Genomic DNA, 25,432 nt, shown 5'->3' with positions numbered 1-25,432 from the left:
GCAAGGGGGATGGGATGCTAAGATTAGCTCAGACTAATTGGGATTTCCCCCCAAGGCACGTGGAACTGAGGGGTGTGGGACTCCTGAAACAAATTCAGGGCACTAAGGAAGAAAGCAGGAGTGACTACTTTTTAGCAATCAACAGTGTCTGCCCCATGGGTAATGAATGTTATCTTCATTTTACAGGTGGGAAAACTGCGGCTGAGGTAAAGTAATGACTTAATGGCACAGTAAGAGACCAAGTTACGATTTCAACCCAGAAATACTTGATTCCAAAGCCCCAACTCTTTCTACTGCATGATATACTAAGCACTATTCTATCTCTACTTCTGAGTAGAATGCTCCAAGATTTTGCTGGGACAGGAAGGGTATAAATAGTACATACATACATACACTTCCATATTATTTTGGTGACAATAAAATTACGTCATAAAAATGTATATTTAGGCATGTTTATTTGACTAGCCTTTATTTAGGGGCTTCTAGAGGCATTTGGGATAGAATGGACCCAACCTTGAACTTCAGTGAGTCCCCAGTGAGGCAGTGTGAACAGATAACTACAACTGTTTTTTTTTTTTTTTTTTTTTTTTTTTTGAGACAGAGTCTCACTCTTTCTCCCAGGCTGGGGTGAAATAGTGCGATCTCAGCTCACTGCAACCTCCGCCCCAGGGTTCAAACGATTCTCCTGCCTCTGCCTCCCGAGTGGCTGGAATTACAGGCGCCCCGCCGCCCGCCCCCCCGCCCGGCTAATTTTTGTATTTTTAGTAGAGATGGGGTTTCATCATGTTGGCCAGGCTGGTCTCGAACTCTTGACCTCAGGTGATCCATCCGCCTCAGCCTCCCAAAGTGTTAGGATTACAGGCGTGAGCCACCGCGCCCGGCCAACTACAACTCTTTGTGATAAATGCAGATTGCAATTGAAGCACAGAGCTGGGAAATGCCAGAGACTATTTTCACAGGAAAGGCAAAAACTGAGCTGGGTTTTGAAGGATGCATAGAAGTTTGCTCAAAAAACAAGAGGGAGAAAACATTCTTTGTAGGTAGAGAAAAGAGCCCCATAAAGGCATGGGGCCTCAAAGTTCATATTGTGTTTAAGGAATAAGAGGAATTTAATGTGGTTAGAAATTAAGGAGAAGGAAGAGGCAAAAAGAGGAATTGGAGGCAATTTCCCAAGGCCTTGTGTTCCAAGCTAAGGAGTTTTTCTTGATCCTGTAAGGTGCCTGGAAGATTTTTATTTATTTATTTTTATTTTTTATTTTTTTGAGATGGAGTCTCGCTCTGTCGCCCAGGCTGGAGTGCAGTGGCGCCATCTCGGCTCACTGCAACTTCTGCCTCCTGGGTTCAAGTGATTCTCCTGCCTCAGCCTCCCAAGTAGCTGGGATTACAGGTGCCCACCACCACGCCCGGCTAATTTTTGTATTTTTAGTAGAGACAGGGTTTCACCATATTGGCCAGGCTGGTCTCGAACTCTGGACCCTGTGATCCTCCCGCCTTGGCTTCCCAAAATGCTGGGATTACAGGCGTGAGCCACTGCACGAGGCTTGGAAGATTTTTAAGCAGGAAAGTAAAATGATCATACTTGAATGATTTAGAAAAACTTGGAACACCCTAAGGAATCTAATTGAACATGAGTGGGCAACATAGAAAGGAGGACTTGTTGACTCAGATGCAGATGCTGATGCTCAGGACATGTGGATTCTGGCATAAGTTAAGAGAAGTCACAGAGAAAGAAGGAGAAGGTATTTTCCCCAACATCAGTGCCACACCCAACTGTACTTGGAGCCAATATACCTGTATAGGGATGTATGGGCCTTTCCAAGGGTTTGAGAAGATCCACAAAAATGACGACTAACTTGATCAATGTATCTATGCTGAAGAAACACAAAGCTATCGGCTGGGCACGGTGGTTCAGACCTGTAATCCCAGCACTTTGGGAGGCCGAGGCAGGAGGATCGCTTGAGCCCAGGAGTTCAAGACCAGCCTGGGCAACATGGCAAAACCCCGTCTCTACTAAAAGTATAAAAAATTAGCCCAGTGTGGTGGCATGCACCTGTAGTCCTATTTACTCAGGAGGTTGAGGTGTGAGAATCACCTGAGCCCAGGAGGTTGAAGCTGCAGTGAGCCGTGACTGCACCACTGCACTCCAGCCTGAGAAACAGAGTGAGAACCTGTCTCAAAATAATAATAATAATAATGATAAATAAAATAAAAGATAGCATCCATTGAGTACTTACTATATTTTGGGCACTCTGCTAAGTATTCTAAATGCACTATCTTATTTAATTCTTAAAGCAATTTTTTTTTTTTTTTTTTGAGACAGAAGTCTTGCTCTGTCGCCCAGGCTGGAGTGCGGTGGTGCGATCTCGGCTCACTGCAACCTCTGCCTCCTGGGTTCAGGCGATTCTCCTGCCTCAGCCTCCTGAGAGGCTGAAATTACAGGTGCACGCCACCATGCCCAGCTAATTTTTGTATTTTTAGTAGAGACGGGGTTTCACCATGTTGGTCAGGCTGGTCTCAAACTCCTGACCTCGTGATCCACCCTCCTCAGCCTCCCAAAGTGCCAGGATTACAGGCGTGAGCCACCACACCCTGCCTTAAAGCAATGTTGTAAGGCAGGTTTAGGCTAAATTACATGAAATTGCCAATATTTGATGTGTCTAACAATGAAAACGGATGAGGAAGCCTGGAGGTGCAGAAACGTGGCACAGGTCACACAGTCTCATGAGTCAAGATTCAAACCCAGATCTGTCTGATAAGGCCTCTAGAGTCAGGCAACCCTGAGTTCAAACTTCAGCCACCACTTACTAGCTGTGTGTCCTAAGATACGTTATTTAACCTTTCTGAGTTTAGTTGCTTCATCTATAAAATGGGGACGATAACTGAATCCACTTCATTAAGTGTGGATTAGAAGAGATAATGCATTAAAACACCCAGCACAATGTCCAACACATAAGAGGTGCCCAATAAATGTCAGCCTTGCCTATCATCATTGCTATTAATATCCTAAAGTCTGGGCTGTTAAGCACCTTCCCAACCTGCTGTAGGAAAGATGCTTTCCGGAGTCAGTATGTCCCTGGGTAGAAAGGAAGGAGATTTTACTGCCAGAACCACAACAGTGCTGCTGGTAACAGTCTTCAAACTAACGGGGCGAGGAGAGCTGGGAGCTGTGTCCTCTAGTTTCTATCACCACAAGCCTCTGATTGTTCCACTTCTTCCGAGGTTCTCCTGGCCACAGGGGGTGCAGCAGCCCTACCATTGCAGAGTGGCTGGCAGCTCTGCCCTCGCCCAGGGCGTTCTCCTTAAGGAGCAACTTCTGTCTCCTTTGCCCGTGAACCAACCTGAATGAAGTGTATTTCCAGGAAATATAAGCCGCCTTTGCTTTCAAGAGTCACATCTGGCTAGGTGCAATAGCTCACGCCTGTAATCCCAGTACTTTGGGAGACCAAGGTGGGCAGATCACCCGAGGTCAGGAGTTTGAGAACAGCCTGGCCCAATGGTGAAACCCCATCTTTACTAAAAATACAAAAATTAGCCGGGCATGGTGGCATGTGCCTGTAATCCCAACTACTTGGGAAGCTGAAACAGGAGTATCACTTAAGCCCAGGAGGCGGAGATTGCAGTGAGCCAGATCATGCCACTGCACTCCAGCCTGGGCGACAGAGCAAGACCCTGTCTAAAAAAAAAAAAAAAAAATCCACATCTATCAGTGATGGGTCCTGCGTGTCCCCCTTGCTCTTGTACCTCATCTATGCACACCTACCCAGTAGCTTTCTGGTTTTGTATATAGACAGATGTTTCTGATATATGCGTGCATGTAGTTCTGTGTGTGTTTTCTGGGCTCAAAAGCATCTGCACTGGCACAGGCTGAAGGTTGGCACCACCCTTGGCAGCAATAGCCCAAGGACACTTTTTTGTGCATTGCATTCCATGTCTAGGTGGGGCCCCTGCCTGCTGGGTAGGTGTTGACTCCCTGCACTTTTCCATCTATATCTTGGAGTATTCTTTTGGCAGAAACTACAAGTGTTGCTAACTTGAGAATGAAGTCCAAACCCCAGCACCCAGCTGTTCTCAGTGTATCTCCCTGAGATGGGGTGCTTTGGCTCACGGACTGACATCATGGCAGCTGCCATAATAAAACACTGAAGGGGTGCGGAACAGGCAGGCTCACTAAGCCACACCTTGCTTTCAGAACTTTTGGATGCCCACAGATCTTTTTAGCACTGTCTGCCCTCTTTCGTGGCTGCATTCTTGCACAAGACCTGGTTGCCCCTAGCTTCGTCTCTCTGAAGAACATGTTCAGCTCCCTCCAGAAAAAACTCAGAAACTCCTATGCATTTTCCTGGAATCATTCTATAGCTCCAGCCTGGGAAAGCTTCCAAAAGTTTCCTGAACCAAAGATAATAATAATAAAAGAGGTGAGGGAGGGGAGAATCGTGGGCACACAATTCTGTTGATTAATGTGCAAGGGAACAGACTTGGATTGTAGGGAAAGGAAAAAGAAAGGCTTTTCCAGGTCAATTTAACCATTTGTGTTGTCTTCTTTAGAGGCAACTTCAAAATAGTTGGCCTCCCCAAAGCGATTTTTTGGAATCTACCCAGAGGGCAGAAAATGAACCCTTCCTTCCCCCATCTGGAAAGTCTTCACACCAGAGGCCCCACTCATTCCTGAGCTCTGGCTTTAGAAGGACTTTCCCAACCTTCCAAGATTCCCTGCCCTCCCTCACCCGCTGACCTATAGGGAGTTATGTTTGCTCCACCCTAAGCAGCTGCATTCCAGCTGTGGAGCTATTATGAAACATTTAGGAATCCTCTGGCTAGAAAGGTAAATGAGGAATATGTCCTAATGACAGCTGAAGGCTGGCTAAAATCTGTAAACAGAGAAGCAGCAAGGAACAAATGCTTGACATAGGATTCCCTTTACAATTCTATTGTGCAGAAGAGTCAGCTGTTAACTTACAGAAAACCTTCTAGATGGTCTCACAGATAAAAGTGCTGATCAGCCTGACCCCCTACTGTGAATCGCAAGAAATGAAATTCAAACCTATTTGTGAAGATTCAAAAATATTTTCACTTACTCATGATCGCTCATCTTTTTAATTAAAGCACAACATCTTGCTCAAAACAAGCCTTTGGAACAACAAAATAAACAGAACCTTAATTTAGGGATTTGCCAACTGATCTTGACTACTGCTGGCAGGTTATAGCAGCCAGTTAGAAGCAGAAGATGGGGTTCCCTGCCCTTCCAAAGATGGTGTCTGCCTGAGGACTCAGAAAAGAGGGGACCACAGAGACCCATGAGGATCCTTGAAATACACAGAAGTTGGCCAGACAGGGCAGGGCTGAGCAAATGGCTTTTTAGGCAGCTGAAGCCCTCTGCAGCTGTCAGAACAACTGCCACCAAGCTCTCCTGGTTGAGGTTGCAGCAAGTGCTGCAGTGTTGACCTTATCTTCCGAGACTGCGTTGTGGACACTCAGGTTAACGGCAGTCCACCTTACTATCTAGTTCTAGAACAGTCAGCGGCACCTGCCTAGCTACACGCTGTCTCACCCAAACCATTTCATTTCCTGGGTCTTGCAATTCTGGACTTTTCCACTAGCAACAACTGCCATCCAGCCAGCCAGCAACAATGAACCACCATAGGTATGCTTTGAGAATCCAGTATCCAGGGTGGGGAACTCCATATAATCCTCCATTCATGCATGGTGCTAAAAGCAGATATGGAGAATTAGTAGAAGAGGTGCCCTGTGTCCCAGGAGGCCGCCCAGCTACAGTGAAAGCATCTCTCTCTCCCCACTTCTTCCTGCTCCAGTTGTTCTACCTCAAACACTCCCTACAGAGTACCTTTTAACACCTCTGGAGCCACCACTGCCACGTCACCCTTCACCCCCACCCACTGGCCTAACCACCCAATTCTCAGCCAGGTCTTTTGCAGAGCACAGCCTCCATGGTTGCCATGGAGGGTTCCTCCCCCCAGCAGTACCCCTTGGGGCTTTGAGACCCTATAAGGAAAGCACCAGGAAACCCCAAAACGTTCTCCCTCCTGAAAACAATGGTTCCCAGTGTCTATGCCAGACACACTCACACCACCCAAAATAGACTCATTGTCCTCTTGCACAACATCCAGGAATTTGGTGAAACTCATCATTTTTCAGGTTACCGATAATGCAAGTTTGGAAACTGAAACAGGAAGGAACACAGGCTGAAAAGCTTTTATCCAGCCCACAGCATTTCTCTCTCCAGATGCAAGATAGTTTTTTTTTTTTTTTTCCAGCAGTACTTTGGTGGGGTTAAAATTAGCTGGCAGCATTCTGGTCACATGCTAGACAACGAAACAAAAGGGAGTTGTTCCCCCTGCCGCTCCTGAACTGGCCCACGACAGAGCTTCCTAATCCATGGATTTCTGGGAAGCTGGCTCTCCGGGCCCTGGTATGGAGGGGCTACACCGAGGACTCCCCTCCGGTTATCATCCCTGCTATAATGCGGCGACACAGACGAGGTCAAGGCTGTTTGGAATCTTGGGGCTTGCCTCGATCTGGGAAGGCACTCAAGGGTCCAAAATGGCTTTTGTAAATCTTCTCACCAAAGCCAACAAAGAAGCAAACACTACAAAAACACTGAGAGAGAGAAGGGTAACATCTGACACGTGACCATGGGCATCCATTACTTGTGGGGTGGTGGCTGCTCTTGGCATGATTGAAAAAAAAATAGCCAGGCGTGGTGGCTCACGCCTGTAATCCCAGAAACTTTGAGAAGCTGAGGAGGGCAGATCGCCTGAGATCAGGAGTTCGAGACCAGCCTGGCCAACATGGCAAAACCCTGTCTCTACTAAAAATACAAAAAGTAGCCAGGCGTGGTAGCACACGCCTGTAATCCCAGCTACTCAGGAGGCTGAGGCAGGAGAATTGCTTGAACCCGGGAGGCGGAGGTTGCAGTGAGCTGAGACTGCCCCACTGCACTCCAGCCTGGGCGACAGAGCAAGACTCCGCCTCAAAAAAAACAAAACAAAAATAAATAAACAAACAAACAAACAAATAAATAAATATAATACATCTGGGCTAGAGGTGGCGAACATTTAGGATAGATTCTTTATCTCTTGACATTGATGATAGGGACATGTCAGGGTCTGCTTTGTTCATCCAGCTTAAAACTGTCACCAGAAGCCCTGGATAAAAATGCAGCCTCTGATTCACACACAGTCAGGAAACATGCCTTGTGCTCAGTACAGAAACATGTCCGTCAACCTGGGAAAGGAATCACCACCACGAAATATGCTTTTGGCTTGCCAAAGCTTAGCAGCTGCGAGAGCCAAAAACCCAGCTGCCTGGACTGTCTGGGGAAGTTGGCGGGGGGGGAGGGGGGGTTGCTTTCTGAATCACCTGATTTCTGCCTCTAACTCTAGTTTAATTCCAAGCCCAAACCTATCTTGAAATGTCTCAAGGGCCTACTGCTCCTAAAAATTGTAGGTTTTAGCTAACCCTTCAGCTCTGTGCCTTTTGGCAAGGTGAAGCAGATGGCGTTTGTTGATTATTTATTTCGAAGGGGCTACTTTGGAATCAGGAAATTCCAGCGAGACAGTGCATCGCCTTGGCCAGAGCTGCCGTGACAATCATGAGCAGACACCCAGAGACAGTCAAGTTCAAAGAAATTGCAGCTAAGCCTCAGGAACTTGGGGCATTTTCAGTCTTTCTCCTCTCCTGGCCTCCATGTTCACCACGCACTTAGGAAGAAATGTTTCGTTCAGTTCAACGTTCTGTGGTCTTCAAGGGTTTGAATACAAGGGCCCACATTCAAGGTCCCGCTTTGTCAAAAGGGCTTTACGAAGCTAACAGGCCTCTGACTTGTGTTTCATCCTGAAGCCCCTCATTATACAGACAGATCAAAACAGAAATCCCCCCTGCCTTAATGCCCACCACATAAAGTCCTCTTTAATTAACATACACCATTTTTCAGCGAAACAGCCTCAAGGTGTTAAAAGTGCATAAAGGTCTGAAAGCTGAAGCCCAAGATAAACAGTGTGCTGAAATATATTTAGCAGAAAATATTGAAAGCCACAGGAAAAATAAGTTCCCTTCCTGGGATGTTAACGAAGGTTTAGGTTCAGGAAACCTTCAGGAAGTAGTGAGCCGAGAAGGAATACTGCTCACCGTTTTTACCCCCAATGTAAATAAATCACTAAACCTCTTTGGTTTCCATAGGCCTGGGCTGGAGTGGAATATTTCATTTTTTCCCCATTAAACAGGCCACCCGGAGTGTTGGCATTACGGGCCTGAAAATATACCAAATCTGAATGTGCTATTTTGTTTCTGTACATTAAATCAGACTGTGTTTCAAACGGCAGTTCGTGCTAAATGGGGGGCCAATGATCCAGACTGTGCACCCTCACACACCTGAAATTGGCGCAGCGTAAATGATAGATCTGTTTCACCTTGGATCCCCCCGTGTCTTGTCTCCTACAGAAACACACCCTCTGTCGTTGTTGACCAAGGTGATGTCATGTTCATTCTAAAGGCCGCGGTTCCAAGGGGACTACACCACAAGAAGATGCCTTCAGAAAGACCCAGATTTCCTGCGGTCTCAGGTAGGCGGCAGGGAGCAAGAGAACAAGGAAAGGACCCGCCACCACTCTCCCCAAGATGGATGCTGCATGATGTAAGTGGCTGGCTAAAATATCTGGCATCCTTGCAGTTTTAAGTTGCCAGCTAAATATTATTAAAAAGATAAAATACACGCAAACTGTGCAGAATGCAGGGCTGCTGTGTTTACATCCGGGTTTTGATGACTCAAAGACTTACACTTGGGCTTGCTGAAAAGCTCTATTAAAAACATCGCTTTGTGAAAGCCCCCAGGGAGCAGGAAGAAAGCTGGTGGTGTGAAAGAGGAGAGCGGGAGGATGGTGACCCACCCAAGGACGGCGCTGACACCTGTGCTCCGGGCTGGCACTTAAGGCCATGGAAGTGCTTAGAGGTTAACCTCCTCTCAGCCTCGGAACCAGAGCGGGGAGGGTTAACCTTTTTCCAGAACATTTATTTCACCATCTCACTGACTAGAGGGAGGAGGGGCGGGAGGGGGAGAACGAGAGCCTGCCGCGCAGAGAGGCTGCGGATCACAAGGCCATTCTGATAGCCTCCTGTCCCCATGGCAACTGCAACGGCATTTATCAGTTCCTTCTGCGCACAGGCACAGCAAATCTGCATTGCACATGGCAGGCTTCCAGCATTTCAAATGAAAGAGCACTTTGAACGGCTGCCAAGTTTGGAAGGAGCAGAACTGTCAGGGCTGCTTAAAGCTGGCAGTTTATACTGGGAGGTTTTCGCTTCCCAGAATCCTCCGGGCCTGGCGAGCCGCCAAGTACTTAGCGGAAGCTAAAAAGTAACTCGCTCCCCTCCCTCCCGTCCCCTCCCCCTGCTCACGCTCCCCCTCCACACTATTCACCGCAGTGCTCTCAAAATTTTCCACATGTCCTGTGTCACCAGTGCAGACTGTACAATGAAAACCAGAACGCCGGCTGCCCACGACCAGGCTTTTATTAATAAATAACGGAGGGAGAGGGAGGAGGGGTTGGGATCAGACACTGACAGCTGGGGCACCGGGTCTCCGCGTACCTGCCAAAACTCCATAACCACTGGGTGTGAATGCGTGTGGTGTGTGTGCCTTTCAGCCTTAAAAATACATTAATAAAAATAAAAATAAAGGGAGCCTCAGAGCTGTAGACACCCTGAGTACTGGGGGAGGAGGGGTGGGTTTCGGTTGGATGGTTTGGCGCTTTATTTAGGGTGGGAATGGAGGTCTTGCAGGCAGCGTTGTTCAGATCCAGCCTTTCTAAGATCTGTAGGGAAGAGGGTTGTTATTGAGAGCTAAGCCTGTTTCTGGAGCTTTCCTTGAATCTCTCAGATGTCATGGTGAAAGCTCTGAGGCCACAGATGGGGAGGGAGTTCGGAGATGGTTTTCAATGCAAAGTTTACCAGATAACTTCTGACCATCACGCACAGCCCAGAGCACAAGGGCTTCTATGGGCAGAAAGTGGAAATTGGCATAGTATTCACTGTACTGTTTTTTTTTTTTTTTTTTTTTTTTAATGAAAATCTACACTGAGATCAAGGGCTTGGGCTTTATTTTCCAGCACAAATAGAATGAAAATTGTCTGCCGCTTAGGCGGTTGGATAGAGTTCAGGAAAACTATGTCTGGCATTAATTCCAAAGTGGAGGTTTTGGTTCAAGCGAGGCCCATTAATTTCAGTAAACTGTTTTCACTAGTCCAGACCCTGCTGTGCAAGGACTATTTATTACCTTTTGCTAACCTGATGTCTGCAGAGTTGTAAAGCAAAGGGGAAAAAAATCCAGGGTGAAGATATCTATATTTTGCATCAAATGGGTTTTGCACTTCCCTTGGGGGGCCATGTTTTATGGGGAGTTTTCTATCCCTGGCTTTTCTTTATCAGTGCCAATTTTTTTTAAAAAACTCCATCTTGCAATGAATTAGAAAAAAAAAATCCTGATGGAGAGGAGCCTGGTGAGAGCAAATACCCATCTCCTGCCTCCTTCAGAAGGGCACCTCCCAGCCACAGGGATGTTTCGTGTCCCTGTCTTCAGCTCCCAGGCTGCTGGTTCACTGCAAAGCCCTGACATGATTCACCCTGGCGATCCGGTCTAAAATACACCAAGACAGTCAATTTTGGCATTTGTTCTCCCTTAGGAATTTTACTAGCTGCCTTAGAAAAGCACATAAATTACTTCCCCTTCCCTCTCTTTTTTCCGTGCCTCCTCTCTTCATCCCTCCCCCCCACAAGTCCATCTTGATGTCATTTCAAAGAGAAGGATGAAAAGCGGGGATTTGTCAGGCAGTCCGGTTTGAGTGTGTTTTGCCAGGCCCCAACGCGCGCACACACACACGCGCGCGCGCGCACACACACACACGCGCACCAGCTGAGAATGTTAATCAGAATTAAAAGCTAGTCAGTACTATTAAAGCATCAAACATGAAGACCTAGAGAAGGAAGGTAATTGGGGGTGGGGGTAGAGGGAGTGGGAATGAAGTAGAATTCCGTCTTCTACACTGACTTCCTAAAATAAAGGAGGGGAGAGGCAGCGGTAACCCCGATTTGGTCACCTTGTCAAATTTATTGGTCTTTCCTTTGAACTACCCCCCCCCACCCCACATCTCCCCATCTCCCTACCCCCTACGCCTCACCCCTTCCCAGCACAGTCAAGTTTTGTGCCATTCCCAAGTGTGATTAATCTCTGGCAGAGGCCAGAAACAGGAGTAGGTTTCTTGGCTGCCCGTTCTGATAAACAATCTGTTCTTGGGAAGAGTAGGTGAAGGGGACTGGCGGGGGATGTGGGGGCGGTAATCTGCGGGCATGATGTGGAGTGGGGGTAGGAGAAGGAGGAAAAGGAGGGGGCAACCTCCAGGCCGGCCCCAGCTAACCCTAGTAGAGGCCGCCCCCCCACCCGCCGGAAAATGCAAGTGCCCCTCCTTGGGGCGCGTGGTCTGGGGGTGGGTCAGGTTTCCTGCCCTTAAAAATGTGAGCAGACAGTATATGCTTTCTTGCTTGTCACTTCACAACGTCCAGGGAACGTCGGAGGGACACCAAGGGCCCAGGGAGAGGGGAAGGAAGAGGAGGGGAGGAGAGAGGAGACCGCGCATCCCTAGGCTTTGAACCCATTTCAAACGCTCTGGGCGTTGCAAACCAGGTGTGCTTGTGCACAGACTGCTTGTCCGAAAAGGAAACCGAGGCAACCACGGGGGAGGCTGGGTAGGGATGGTGGTGGTAAGAAGTATTTTAAAGCGGAACAAGGAAAGCCAGAAGATGTTTAAAACAAAAGGAGAGACTATTGTTCAGCGTCGGAGGTCGCTGGAATGGAAGCTGTAGGCAAGAGAGCTGGCTGTGGATTTTGCAGTGGGTTTATTGTGTGGGCAACCAGGCAGAAAGCGGGAATATGAAAAAGTGGGGAGGGGGAGAGTTGGCGTGAAAGGAAAATCAGTGCCTAGAAAGCTATGCACGCTGAAAATGTCACTAAGGAGAGGGCAGTGGCACCGAATAAAAGATGAATAATCGGCTACCTTTTGGAAAACGCAATGTAAAAATATTAATAAAGGCGAGAAGCCCGCTTCTTCTCAGCCTGAAAAGCAAATCCATTTCTCACCTCCTGCCTCTCCTCCCCATCCCAACACACACAAAACACACACATACACACAGCTCTTGTCTGCCCTGCATCCAAGAAGCCTCAGCTAGGCTCGCTTTCCTTTGGATTTAATTACTTGAAAATGCTGAACAAAAACCTGTAATTACACCCTTAGTCCCTGCCACTCAGGCCCAGTACACTTCCTGCCTAGTTTTGTTTTTTAAAGAAGAGGTCATTGCCTCTTTTCTTTCCAAATTGGCCAAAACAAAAAAAAAAGTAAAAGCCCTAAATAAATCCAGCTGCTCCGAGCTTCACTGCCATCACCAGGGATTTGGAGAGGGGATATCCTTGTCTCTCTAGGAGAGATGAGAAAAAAACAGCCTAACCTTGCTATTGTCTTTCTCCAGCTCTTAGGCCTAGAGCCTGTCATTGCTTGTTTGTCTGCCAGCCCAGAAGGACACGGACATGCTAGAGTGGCCCCCTAGGAGGAGGCCCTCCAAGGGCAAGATGAAGAGAGTGGACAGAGCTTAGCGGCAGGCCTGGCTTTCCACCCATTTTACCTCGAAGGGCTTAGCGCTGGAAAAAAGATTTGTCACAGTGTCTCGCCTTTCTACAGCCCTAGGCATTAACATACAGAATTTCATAGCAAACCCCTGAAGTAGGGAGAACAGGTTTTAATATCAACCTTTGACAGGTGAAGAAATGGAGTCCCAGAGAGAATAAATAGATTGCTCTAAGTCAGTCATGTGGCTGGTGGGAGTACTGAACAAGCTCTGCCTCTTATGACTTTTGGGCTATTGCATCAGGAAAGTAGGACACCTAGGAGGAAATGGAAGCTTCTAGACTCTGGGCTACAGCCGGTCTGGCTTGGTTCATCCAGCACTGAGATAGAAAGTGCTCCCTAAATAAACAGTTGAATAACTGAATGAATGGTAAATGGAAGGGCACTGGTTAAGGAGCTGGGGAACAGAAACCCACCAGGCCATCTGGTAGCCAAGTTTCAGCTTGGAAACAAAATGTAAGTAGTGAGAATAGTTTCACACCAGGGACCTATCAAGCTTACTCTTCCGTGTACGGCCAGAGAGGGCAGTTCAGGTTAAAATCTGGTGGTCCTCTAGATGTGTTGGAGGGGTCACTTTGTTTCCTGGCTTTCTTGCTCCAGTGATGCCTAGGCCAGATTTGATGTCAGGGCTATACACCTACCCTTGGCTAGAAGTGCTTTTTTTTTTCTTTTTCTCTTAAGAGATGAAGGCTGGGTGTGGTGGCTCACACCTGTAATCTCAACACTTTGGGAGGCTGAGGTAGATCACCTGAGGTCTGGAGTTCAAGACCAGCCTGGCCAACAGGGTGAAACCCCATGAAACAATATATACAAAAATTAGCCAGGCATGGTGGCAAGCACCTGTAATCCCAGCTACTTGGGAGGCTGAGACAGGAGAATCGCTTGAACCCAGGAGGTGGAGGTTGCAGTGAGCCGAGATCATGCCACTGCACTCCAGCCTGGGCGTGGGGTGAGACTCCATCTCAAAAAAAAAACGTCTTGCTCTGTCAGCCAGGGTGGAATAGTGGAATGCAGTGGTGTGATCATAGTTCACTGCAGTCTCGAACTACTCCTGGGCTCAAGTGATCCTCCCACCTCAGCCTCCCAAGAAGCTGGCACTACAGGTGTGCACAACTGCACTGCACCTGGTGGCCAGAAGTGCTTTGAGGACTGTAGACGGCCACAATCAAGTGGCCCCTAGCCTAAGGACAGGACAGTACATGTTGGGTGAGTGTCTATACAGCTGGTGTGACCCGTATAAGGTGGCACACGTTACTTGTGTGGTATGACTTTTGGGTATGAGAAGAGGCTCCAAAATGCACTCTCTTCATTTTCCTCCTTGTTTATTGTTCAGCCTGGGGTCTTTTTCAAGAGTGCACAATTAAAATGCTGCTGTCCTTGGTAAGGTATCTCTGTAAATTCCTAAATGCTTCAGTGAGTTCTAGAACTTCAGATTTTCCTCCATCACCTCTGCCAAGGACCGGGGTATAGAAAAGGCAGGAAGAGACCAGATGCGGTGGTAATCCCTGTACTTTGGGAGGCTGAGGTGGGAGAACTGCCTGAGCCCAGAAGAGACAGGCCTGGGCAACATAGTGAGATCCCCGTGTCTACAAAAAATAAAAAACTAAGCTAGGTATGGGGTGGTGCATGCCTGTAGTCCCAGCTACTCCGGAGGCTGAGGTGAGAGATCGTACCACTGCACTCCAGCATGGGTGACAGAGTGAGACCCTGTCTCAAAATAAATAAATAACGTGTTTTTGTTTTTGTTTTTGTTTTGGCAGGGGCTGAGCACAGTTGCTCACACCTGTAATCTTAGCACTTTGGGAGGCCCAAGCAGGTGGATTGCTTGAGTCCAGGAGTTTGAGACCAGCCTGGGCAACATGGCAAAACCCCATCTCTTTTTTTTTTAATACTAAAAATTAAAAAAAAAAAAAAAGAGCTAGGCGTGGTGGCACGCACCTGTAGTCCCATCTACTTGGGAGGCTGAGGTGGGAGAATCATCCGAACCAGGGAGGTTGAGGCTGCAGTGGGCTGAGATGGCACCACTGCACTCAGCCTGGGCAACTGAAGTGAGACTCTCTCCAAAAAAAAAAAAAAAAAGAAAAAGAAAAAAAGGCAGGAAGAAAGAGAATGGTCTTACAGGATGCCGGGAAAGCATAACTACTCAATTTTGCTTCAAAGCTGGATAGTGATTTTAACTCCAAAATAACCTGTGCTAATTTATGTATAACCTTGCATCTACTGGGACATGAACCTGTAAACTCCTATGGGGAGAGAGGTTTTAATTTCTTGCAGTTTCTGAGGAGCATTTGAGACCCTCAAAAAGCTATAGCAACAGGCGGGGTGAAAGAAGAAATGCCAGTTTTACAGCCAGGGAACCTGGTTTCCGAGTAATTCTGGACTTGGCTTTCCTCACCTATACAGGAGGTTGATGAAAGTAACACCTACTTCACAGGGTTGATGTAGGGATTGGTGAAATAATGTCTGGGAATGCTCTTCGGAGCCCTAGACAAATGTTGGTCATTGTATTGTTAATAATTTCTTACATTTTATTTAGCACATTATATTGTCTTCCACACAGATCAACGAGGCAGGCAAAGGAAGCAGTGTAACTTTTTCCCATTTTACGGATGAAGAAACCGAAATTCAAGTGATTTGCTCAAGTTCACACAGCTGTTTAGGGTCAGCCAAGTCCGACTTAAACAACGTAATGTAAATATGTACCCAAATGCTAAGTGCCCTCCCTTCCTCCCTCTCTCCTGAGTTTCGGGTTGAACTACTCAGCTCACGCAAGCCAAAATATTTGAAGGTCCTGGCCCATCCATCCCAACCAGGCACAGCAGTGACAGTTGCCCCGTGTACCAGACCTGACCGAGGGATGGCGAGGCTGCAGGGAGGGTCTTCCCGCTCTGAGGCCCCGCCTTCTGGTGGCCCCAGCAGGAAAGCGCCGGCGGCAACGGGTCTCCGTAGCCGGACGGTGGAAATCCCCAGGTCGGTGCGGGCCAGTGGGAACTGGCTGGCACTCCTACTCCCTGCTGAGGCCCAGGCGCGCGCCCGGTGGGGTGGAGGGTCCGGGGGTATGCGCACCTGTGGCCTGGTCGGCCGCCCTGCCAGCTTTCTGCCCTCTTGCCGTCCAAGGCTTCCTTCCTCTCCAACCCCCCTTTTTGGGGTGTGGGTATTTGTTTTAACCCAACCAGGTCAGTGAATAGCACCCTTGTCTGGCTCTTCCCTCTTTTTTTTCCCCTAGGCCTGGTCCCTGGGCGGCTCATTCCAGGGTTCCTTTATTTTTGGACCTAAAAAAACCACACCAGCTTTTGCTGAGGACAGCGCTGGGCTCCCCCATCCTGGCACGCGGGCAAAAAGAGGAAGCGGGGAGGAGGCAGGAACCAGACGCGACTCCCCCCGCCTTTCTTCCCCTCTCCTCCCTGCTCCCCGCCCCTCCAGGAAGAAATCAGTCAGAGATCCATCGCTCGCTGTGGCCACTGTGCCTGCACCAAACACTACACCCGCCCTCCTTTTCCTTCCACCCGATTTTGCACGGAGAGCCCGGCTGCCCGCGCACCCCAGGCTGGGCAGGTCCTGGCAGGCGGTGCAGGCTTTCCTCCTCCGGGGCTTCTCAGCGAATCACGTCGTTCCTGGGATTTCATGCTCGAGTGGCTCTTGCGTAACCCTACGCCCTGGCCTAAGTTAATACTTTTTTTTTTTTTTTTTTTTCAAATACCGGGATTACTCCCTTAGGGAAAGGCAAATACTTCCGCCACGGAATGGGCCTGGGAGTAAATCTGTAAATTATCTTGCTGTCTCCCTTCCCCCACCCTCCCCAGCCTCTTTGCGCGTCTCTACAGGCCCAGGGCTCAAACTGCGCCTCTGGGGTTCCTGGCGCTCGGCGATCAGGGGCCATCGAAAGGCCAGAGGAGGGCCCAACGCAGACGTTTGTTTTCATCTTCTCCAAGGCGGATCTCGCAGGCCAGAGAAGTGGGTCCCGCTTATCGCGGAGCTGTTACCAAAAAAGGCCTTTCTCTCGCTGGAGCGCTTGGCGGCGCGCGTTGCAGCAGGGTGACGCGAGGTTCAGCCCGGGCCTCCTCGAAGGTTGAGCCAGCTGACTGCAGGGCTGCCAGGCCAAGAGCCCCCCCCTTCCCTCCGCAACGCACACACACTCGCGCCCCGTCTTTGCCACAAAACGGCGGGGGCAGGAGAGAGACTGCAAGGAGCTTCGAAGTGCGCGCCTGGCGACCTTCTCACCACTAGTAACCTTGGGCTATGGTGCTCCGGCAAGGCCAGGTGGAAAGCTGACCTTTTGCTCCAGTTTAGAGCAGGGTTCTCTGAGGATGCCAGCCCAGATGGCAAGCTGGGTGGGGAAAGCGACAGTAGGAAGGAACTTTGGGAAGATGATGCCGCCGTTTGGCGCCCGGCTCTGCTAGTCTCTGCTTGTCTCCCAGACCCCATGGACAGAGTTCTGTGAGTCTCTGCACCTGGCAGTTTACGTTGAGGCTCCTCCACCTCCACCACCCCCCTCCCAAATCCTTTCCAGTTCCTTTCCACCGTTGTCATAGTTTTGTTGCACGGGACTCTTCCTCAGGGAGAAAACCCACCTCCAGAACATTGGAGTTCTAGCCTCTCGCCGTCTCTCACACATCCCCAAACGGCCATCTCAGGCAACAAGAGATACCACAAATGATGGTGATTCTTTTTTTTGGTGGGGGGAGCGGTTTGGAGAGAGCTGTGTTTTATAAATGAAAGGATTATGAGTCTGTAATGGAAGTCTGTTTAAATACACATTGATTTCTAACTCAGTGTGTCTGAAGGCACCCCGGCATGTATGTGTGTATATATATCTCCTTTAGTAACAGTGAAGACAGAGACAGACAGGGAGATGGAGACATATGTGTGTGCATACCAAACATAACACCATGACATAGAATCCAACTTGCTTTCTCTAGCAGCCTGGATGGAGGGTTGTGGCTAAGTTGCTATTTCCCCAATATTTTTGGTTTAATAAAGGGAAGGGCTGAATAAATATTAATGTAAAGAAATGGGTCACCCAGCCAAGCCAAAGCTAAGGAGCCCCAGGCTGGCGGGGATGTCAAACCATTTCCCACCCCTATGTTTTGACTCTCTCCAGGGTAGCTGTAGTGTGGGGAGGGCTGAAGTCTAGGAGAGTGAGGCAATGCTCCCCAAGCAGCTCTTTGCAGAGGAATCACTGCAAAGTGCCAGCAGCCCAGAGGAAGTTTATTATTGCTCTGGAGTGCACAGTGAGCTCACTGTTTTGCAAAAACAGAAATCTGGCTGCTTTGAGATGAAAGAGGGGCTCCCTAGGGCTCCTCCTCCTCCTTTTCTGTCCTTAAAAACTCGCCTTTCCTTTGCACTTCGGGGCCCCAGAATGAGTGGGAGATTGGGGCTCTGGGGAGTGTTGGATAGGGGAATAGGCTCTGGAAGTCAAGTGTCAAAATAAAAATAAGTATCTCTTGTTGCTTCCACTGAATTCTATTGCAATTACTAGTAATAAGAGTGGTAAGAATAGTGATCCTCACGTTTTATGCAGTTTACTAAGTACTGTCACATGTCAACCAGCAATAGTACCAACACTAGTATCAATACTAATAATAACTAACACTGTGAGTCCAACACTGCTCTCCATTCTGTATGGTGTATTTAAGTTACAGTCTGGTAGTGGCAGATCTACAACTTCTGTATATAGAACTCAGTGGTACAAATGTGCTTGGAAGGGGAGGCTGGGGGTTGGTTATGAAGGTGTATTGGCGTAGTACTTACGTAAGATTGTATGTAACACCAAATCAACTGGGGCTGATGGGAATTTTGAGCACCCCAAACCACCTCTGTGAGCCTGAGCTTGTCAAAGACACCTCAAATCAGATTTACTGGATTCAAATCCCAGCTCCATCACTAATGGCTGTAGGCAAGTTATATAGCCTCTTTACTTTCCTGGTTTGTAAAACGGAGGTAAAACAATCTACCCTGTAGATAATATTTAAGGGTTTAATACTATAATAGGCCGGGCACGGTGGGTCATGCCTGTAATCCCAGCACTTTGGGAGGCTGAGGCGGGAGGATCACCTAAGGTCAGGAGTTCGAGACCAGCCTGACCAACATGGCGAAAGTCTGTCTCTACTAAAAATACAAAAATGAGCTGGGTGTGGTTGCGGACGCCTGTATCCCCAAGTACTCGGGAGACTGAGGCAGGAGAATCGGTTGAACCTGGGAGGTGGAGGTTGCAGTGAGCTGAGATTGCGTCACTGTACTCCAGCCTGGGCGACAGAGTGGACTCTGTCTCAAAACAACAACAAAATACTATAGATAATATCCCCTTAATAATGTAGATGATATTAAGGGTGATGCAAGTAAGCCAACTAGTTTACTAAGGGTCCCACGGCAAGTCTTAAGCGTTATCTCTTATTATGATAAGAAACAAATTGAGGCCGGGTGAGGTGGCTCATGCCTGTAATCCCAACACTTTGGGAGGCCAAGGTGGGTGCATCACTTGGGCCCAGGAGTTTGAGACCAGCCTGGGTAACATGGCAAAACCCCATCCCTTTCCAAAAATACAAAAAAATTAGCCAGGTGTAAGGGCACAAGCCTATAGTCCCAGCTACTAGGGAGGGTGAGGTGGGAGGATTGCTTGAGCCTGGGAGGTCAGGCTGCGGCCAGCCGCGAGTGTGCCACTGCACTCCAGCCTGGGCAACAGGGCAACAGAACAAGATCCTATCTCAAAAAAACAAAAAACCTAAGTTGAAATCTCAAACAACCCTAATAAGCTGGGAGCTATCATTCCATTCTCTTTTCCATGGAAAAGAGAGATTTTGTGAGTAACTAGCTTGAGGGTGGAAAGCCAGTTAGTGATGGAGAGAAAATTTCAATCTGGTGGGCCAGACTTCAGAACTCGAAATCCCATTATATTGCTTTCCCTTCTCCAGCCTTCCCTGGGATTATCTCAGTTTTCATGAAATAAAAAAAAAAGCAAACCCGATAATTAGAATAATCAATAGAAATGCCCCAAATAGAGCTATGACCAACATATCCATCGTGCCATAAGCAATACTGATGAGCAGTGATCTTGTAAGGCAGAAGAAATCACGGCCTTGGCCGGGCGTGGTGGTTCATGCCTGTAATCCCAGCACTTTGGGAGGCCGAGGCGGGAGGATCACCTGAGGTCAGGAGTTCAAGACCAGCCTGGCCAACATGGCGAAACCATATCTCTACAAAAATACAAAAAATTAGCCGGGCCTGATGGCGGGTGCCGGTAATCGCAGCGACTTGGGAGGCTGAGGCAGGAGAATCGCTTGAACCTGGGAGGCGGAGGTTGCAGTGAGCCGAGATCGCGCCATTTTGCACTTCAGTCTGGGCGACAGAGCAAGACTCCGTCTTAAAAAAAAAAAAAAAAATCACGGCCTTGTTCCGCCTTCTGGGGCAACATGGAGTGAGATTACAGCGCCTGAGAAAGAACTTTGAAAACTGCGGCTGTGCTTTACAAAAATATATCAGTATTATTAAATGCTGCCCCCACCTTTTAAAAATCAAACTCTAGAAAAAGCACTCACCTGTTTGGCCTCTCCGGCCCCTCGCCCTCCCTGCCCTCAACTGCAGCTGTGCGCAGCCAGTTGACTGTTTCCCTTAAAGGCCTCGGGGTGCTCGTATCTTCTTCAGACGTTCAGCCAAAATTTTTAGAGTGCGGCTGGGGGGAAGGGTAGCGCACTCGGAATTCATTTAGCTCCATCGTTGAAGCCCGGGTTCCTAGATCAGGGCACAAAAACAAATAGAAAAGACAATTTCTGGAAGACTGGAAAACAGCTAATTTTGCAGGTGCTTCGGCATCAGTGGTGGCGATGAATGTAACATCCATGCCAGGGGGGGATAAGGTTCAATCGCAGATGAAATGGTTAATACCTTATACGAAATTCACGGTGAAAAATTCTGAAACAGGACATTTAAATTCACTGCCGAGGCTTGGGGGTGGGGTGGGGAGCAGGGATCGGAAACGACGCTAGTGGTTCTTAAATGCGTTTTTACTTGGGAATGCCGGGCAGGGAAAGGAAAGGTCATCGTCTGTTTAATTTCCACCCCCAGCTCTGGACTTCCAGCATTAGCTCGCCGGGCCTCAGCTGTTGTACACACACGGCGAGGGGGGAGGGGAGGGCGGAGGCGCGGAGGAGGGGCCGGCTGGGAGGAATCTGGGCGTTCTGCCGCGCATGCGCCTTTCCGGAGCAACAAGTGGGCTCCACATAGGAAGTGTAAAGGGGAGGGGGAAGAACTGGTGCAGAGCATGGCGGTGACGTCAGCGCTCCGCCCGGGCGGCATCCCGCGCGGCCAAGCCGGGGACAGCGCGAGCCGCAGCCGGAGCAGGAGCGCCGAGACGCGCCTCCGGAACGTAGAGTAACAATCACAACCCCACATTCCGGGCGAGCGCGAGCAGGAGCGGGAAGGGATGCGACCCGGGCCGAGGCGCCGCGCGAGCGCCCTGCAGCCAACGTGAGCGCCGCCAGCCGCGGCGGCCCGGGCGCCGGCCAGGCCTGGGGGCGGCGGGAGCCTGCGTGCGTGCACTCCTTCTCTGCTCTCTCGTGCGTCCTGGAAGCAGTGGCCGCGGCGGCTCTCTCCGGGGTGCAAACCCAGTCGCCGCCAGCAGAACGGCCGACGCTGCGGAGGGGAGAAGGTCCTTTCTCGGCTGCCACCCCCTCCCCCGGTCCTCCGGGGAAGCAGCGGCTTCAGCAAGATTGGACCCGGGCACTGGGTGGCACTGAACCCTCGAGCCCTCGCCCCAGGGGGCCCGTCGGGGAGAGGACGCAGCTCGTAGGGGGGCCCCCGGGGAGAGGAAGAGACAGCCCCTTTCGAGCTTCCACGCACCAGCCACTCCGGGGAGGGGGCCAAGAGGCAACGGCGGCCAGCACCGGGCACCCTCGCCCCCTCCCCTCGGGCCGGGAGCTTCCAGCCCAAGTCTGCAGCACCAGGAAGAAGGCGCCTGAGCTCCCCTCGCGACGAGACAACCGCAGTAGGAGGTGGGGGCGAAGAGAGGGCTGAACCCGTCCGCTGCCCGGGCAGTGGAGCCCCCACGGCGAGGCGCTGCGCCGGCGGTGGAGACTCGCGTTCCCTCCAGCCCCTGGGGCAGAACTTTCTCGCCCCCCCTCTTCCCTCCCCCGCAGTCGGACTCCCTCCCCAGCCGGCCAGTCCTCCCGGAGGAGAAGGCGCCGCGGAGACAGCCCGGGCGGGGGCCTACCTTCCCCAGGGCCGGCATCATGTCGGCGGCGCAGGTGTCCTCGTCCCGGAGACAATCTTGCTACCTGTGCGACCTGCCCCGCATGCCCTGGGCCATGATCTGGGACTTCTCGGAACCCGTATGCCGCGGTTGCGTCAACTACGAGGGCGCCGATCGCATCGAGTTCGTGATCGAGACAGCGCGCCAGCTGAAGCGGGCGCACGGCTGCTTCCAGGACGGCCGCTCCCCCGGGCCGCCGCCGCCCGTCGGGGTCAAGACAGTGGCCCTGTCGGCTAAGGAAGCGGCGGCGGCGGCAGCAGCAGCAGCGGCCGCCGCCGCCGCGCAACAGCAGCAGCAACAACAGCAACAGCAGCAGCAACAGCAGCAGCAGCAGCAACAACAGCTCAACCACGTTGATGGTTCTAGCAAGCCTGCGGTGCTGGCGGCCCCGTCTGGCCTGGAGCGCTACGGCCTAAGCGCTGCCGCCGCCGCTGCCGCCGCCGCCGCCGCTGCGGTGGAACAGCGCAGCCGCTTCGAGTACCCGCCACCGCCGGTGAGCCTGGGAAGCAGCAGCCACACTGCGCGACTGCCCAACGGCCTGGGGGGCCCAAACGGCTTCCCCAAACCAACACCAGAGGAGGGACCCCCAGAGCTGAACCGCCAGAGCCCCAATTCGTCTTCAGCGGCGGCGTCGGTGGCGTCTCGGCGTGGGACGCACGGTGGGCTGGTGACGGGGCTGCCCAACCCGGGGGGTGGCGGAGGCCCCCAGCTCACCGTGCCCCCCAACCTGCTGCCGCAGACGCTGCTTAACGGCCCGGCCAGCGCTGCGGTACTCCCCCCACCCCCTCCCCACGCCCTGGGCAGCCGTGGGCCCCCGACGCCTGCTCCCCCAGGGGCTCCTGGGGGCCCCGCTTGTCTCGGGGGTACCCCGGGTGTATCGGCCACATCGTCCTCCGCGTCGTCTTCGACCTCTTCGTCGGTGGCAGAGGTGGGCGTGGGTGCTGGTGGCAAGAGGCCCGGCTCCGTGTCGAGCACAGACCAGGAGCGCGAGTTGAAGGAGAAGCAGCGCAACGCCGAGGCCCTGGCCGAGCTGAGCGAAAGCCTGCGCAACCGCGCCGAGGAGTGGGCCAACAAGCCCAAGATGGTCCGCGACACGCTGCTCACGCTGGCAGGCTGCACGCCCTACGAGGTTCGCTTCAAGAAGGACCACTCGCTGCTGGGCCGCGTTTTCGCCTTCGACGCCGTGTCCAAGCCCGGCATGGACTACGAATTGAAGCTGTTCATTGAGTACCCCACGGGCTCGGGCAACGTGTACTCCAGTGCGTCTGGTGTGGCCAAGCAGATGTATCAGGACTGCATGAAGGACTTCGGCCGGGGCCTGTCCTCGGGTTTCAAGTACCTGGAGTACGAAAAGAAGCATGGCTCCGGGGACTGGCGCCTGCTTGGAGACCTGCTCCCTGAGGCCGTGCGCTTCTTCAAGGAGGGCGTGCCCGGCGCCGACATGCTGCCCCAGCCCTACCTGGACGCCAGCTGTCCCATGCTGCCCACTGCGCTGGTGAGTCTGAGCCGCGCCCCCAGCGCACCCCCGGGGACCGGGGCCCTGCCGCCTGCCGCGCCGTCGGGCCGGGGCGCAGCCGCCAGCCTGCGCAAGAGAAAGGCCTCTCCGGAGCCTCCTGACTCAGCCGAGGGCGCGCTGAAGCTGGGCGAGGAACAGCAGAGGCAGCAGTGGATGGCGAACCAGAGCGAGGCGCTGAAGCTTACCATGTCCGCCGGGGGCTTCGCGGCGCCGGGGCACGCGGCAGGGGGTCCGCCTCCGCCGCCCCCACCTCTGGGACCCCATTCCAACCGGACCACCCCACCTGAATCAGCCCCCCAGAACGGTCCGTCCCCTATGGCCGCCCTCATGTCGGTGGCAGATACTCTGGGCACAGCGCACTCGCCCAAGGATGGCAGTTCCGTGCACTCTACCACTGCGTCCGCGCGGCGCAACAGCAGCAGCCCAGTCTCGCCGGCCTCCGTGCCGGGGCAGCGCCGCTTGGCATCACGTAACGGGGACCTGAATTTACAGGTGGCGCCCCCGCCGCCTAGCGCCCACCCGGGCATGGACCAAGTGCACCCCCAAAACATTCCGGATTCCCCCATGGCCAACAGCGGACCCCTCTGCTGCACCATTTGCCACGAACGTTTGGAGGACACGCATTTCGTTCAGTGCCCGTCCGTCCCCAGCCACAAATTTTGCTTCCCTTGCTCTAGAGAGAGTATCAAGGCCCAGGGGGCCACCGGCGAGGTGTATTGCCCCAGCGGAGAGAAATGCCCCCTAGTCGGGTCGAATGTACCTTGGGCCTTCATGCAGGGCGAAATCGCGACTATCTTAGCTGGGGATGTTAAAGTGAAAAAGGAGAGAGACCCTTGAACCACTGGGCAGCCACCTCCTTTGCCCTAGACCAGCTCCTCTCCAATCCTGAGGGCCCCTCCCCCAACCCAACTCGACCCTCCCTCCCCTCACCCCCAAGGTGTAGAATTGTGAATATAACAAAACTGCAAAAAGTTAGTCTTATGTATAGACATTATTTTCGTCGTATGTTTCTATATTTTGAAACAAAGGTATGTAACTTCTTCATTTGAAGGATAAGCTGGTTTGTGTTAAGCAGTATAATATTGGTTGGATCATTTGCATCATATCGTTAGCATTTATTTGGTGGCAGAATGTTTGCCTAGGCACAGAATTAATAGCCCTTAGCAACGACTGCTGCTGGTGTGTATTTTTGTAAATGTTATGCACTCGCTGAAAGGAAAAACACACACAAAAGAAAAAGACTTTTTTTTTTTTTTTTTTTTTTTTTTTTTTGCCAAGGCCAGTGTTGCTGCCTAAAAAAAAAAAAAAAAAAAAAAAAAAAAATGCTATAAAATGGTGAAAGCTTCCTTCTAAACTGCCCCAAGTGTTGAAGTCTTCACTTTATTTTGTTCTGTTTTGTTTTGTTTTTCTGTTTTGTTTGCAAAATGGTAAGGGGGTGTCGGGGGGGATGGGTGTTTTTTGTTGCAATTTTGTGAGGGGGAAAATGTTTTGGTTTGTTTCTACTGACCTGAATGTGTTGGATCTACACGTGTTGTTTTGTTTTTGCTTTATTGATGCACGGATGCTTTTGAACAGTAGAGCGAAATGCTAGACATGGAGAATCTGCTCTGTTTGTCCTTTATACATTTCTGTAGTTAACAGAACACTGTAATGTGCCTTGGAGCTTAGTAACTTGTAATAAATTCAATTGATATTAACTGCGCTGAGTCAGCAAGTTTGTCTTTCTAGGGTTAAGGCCATGCAACTCCGACGTAGGGGACACCCTCCCTACCTCCAGTATAGAACGAAAATCCTAGTGCCTTTGAAAGCCCTGGGAGCTGGCCTGTGGGAAAGGCCCTGTGCTGCCTTGCTGCCCCTCCCCCTCAGTACCAGGCTATTTACATTCACCTCTTGGGGAGGCGACAATTGCTGACTAAGCGATTTCGGTTTACTCTTCAGCATCTCTATTTTCCCCCGGATGCGGGCCCAGCTGCAAATGGCATTGTC

The 25,432-nt window shown here is 51.0% G+C and overlaps 2 protein-coding genes across 2 annotated transcripts in view; one reads left to right on the top strand and one right to left on the bottom strand.

Annotated features, from left to right (window-relative positions):
- Positions 1 to 20,665, bottom strand: part of CIPC (CLOCK interacting pacemaker) — an 89,173-nt gene extending 68,508 nt beyond the window's left edge. Inside the window, exons 1-2 of the mRNA XM_054529790.2 lie at positions 20,568 to 20,665; positions 20,222 to 20,414 (exon numbers count right to left, since the gene is read on the bottom strand). The gene's annotated coding sequence lies outside the window, so the exon portion shown is untranslated. The remainder of the gene's footprint in view (positions 1 to 20,221; positions 20,415 to 20,567) is intronic.
- Positions 20,666 to 21,900: 1,235 nt separating this feature from the next.
- Positions 21,901 to 25,143, top strand: IRF2BPL (interferon regulatory factor 2 binding protein like). Its single transcript, XM_009249349.4, has one exon. It carries the CDS (start codon positions 21,911 to 21,913, stop codon positions 24,281 to 24,283), a length of 2,373 nt encoding a protein of 790 aa, XP_009247624.4. The 5' UTR covers positions 21,901 to 21,910; the 3' UTR covers positions 24,284 to 25,143.
- The last annotated feature ends 289 nt before the right edge of the window (positions 25,144 to 25,432 follow it).

Source organism: Pongo abelii, chromosome 15, assembly GCF_028885655.2.
Source record: "Pongo abelii isolate AG06213 chromosome 15, NHGRI_mPonAbe1-v2.0_pri, whole genome shotgun sequence".
Taxonomy (NCBI): Eukaryota; Metazoa; Chordata; class Mammalia; order Primates; family Hominidae; genus Pongo; species Pongo abelii.
The sequence above is the reverse complement of the archived record's forward strand: the minus strand, read 5'-3'. Positions and strand labels throughout refer to the sequence as shown.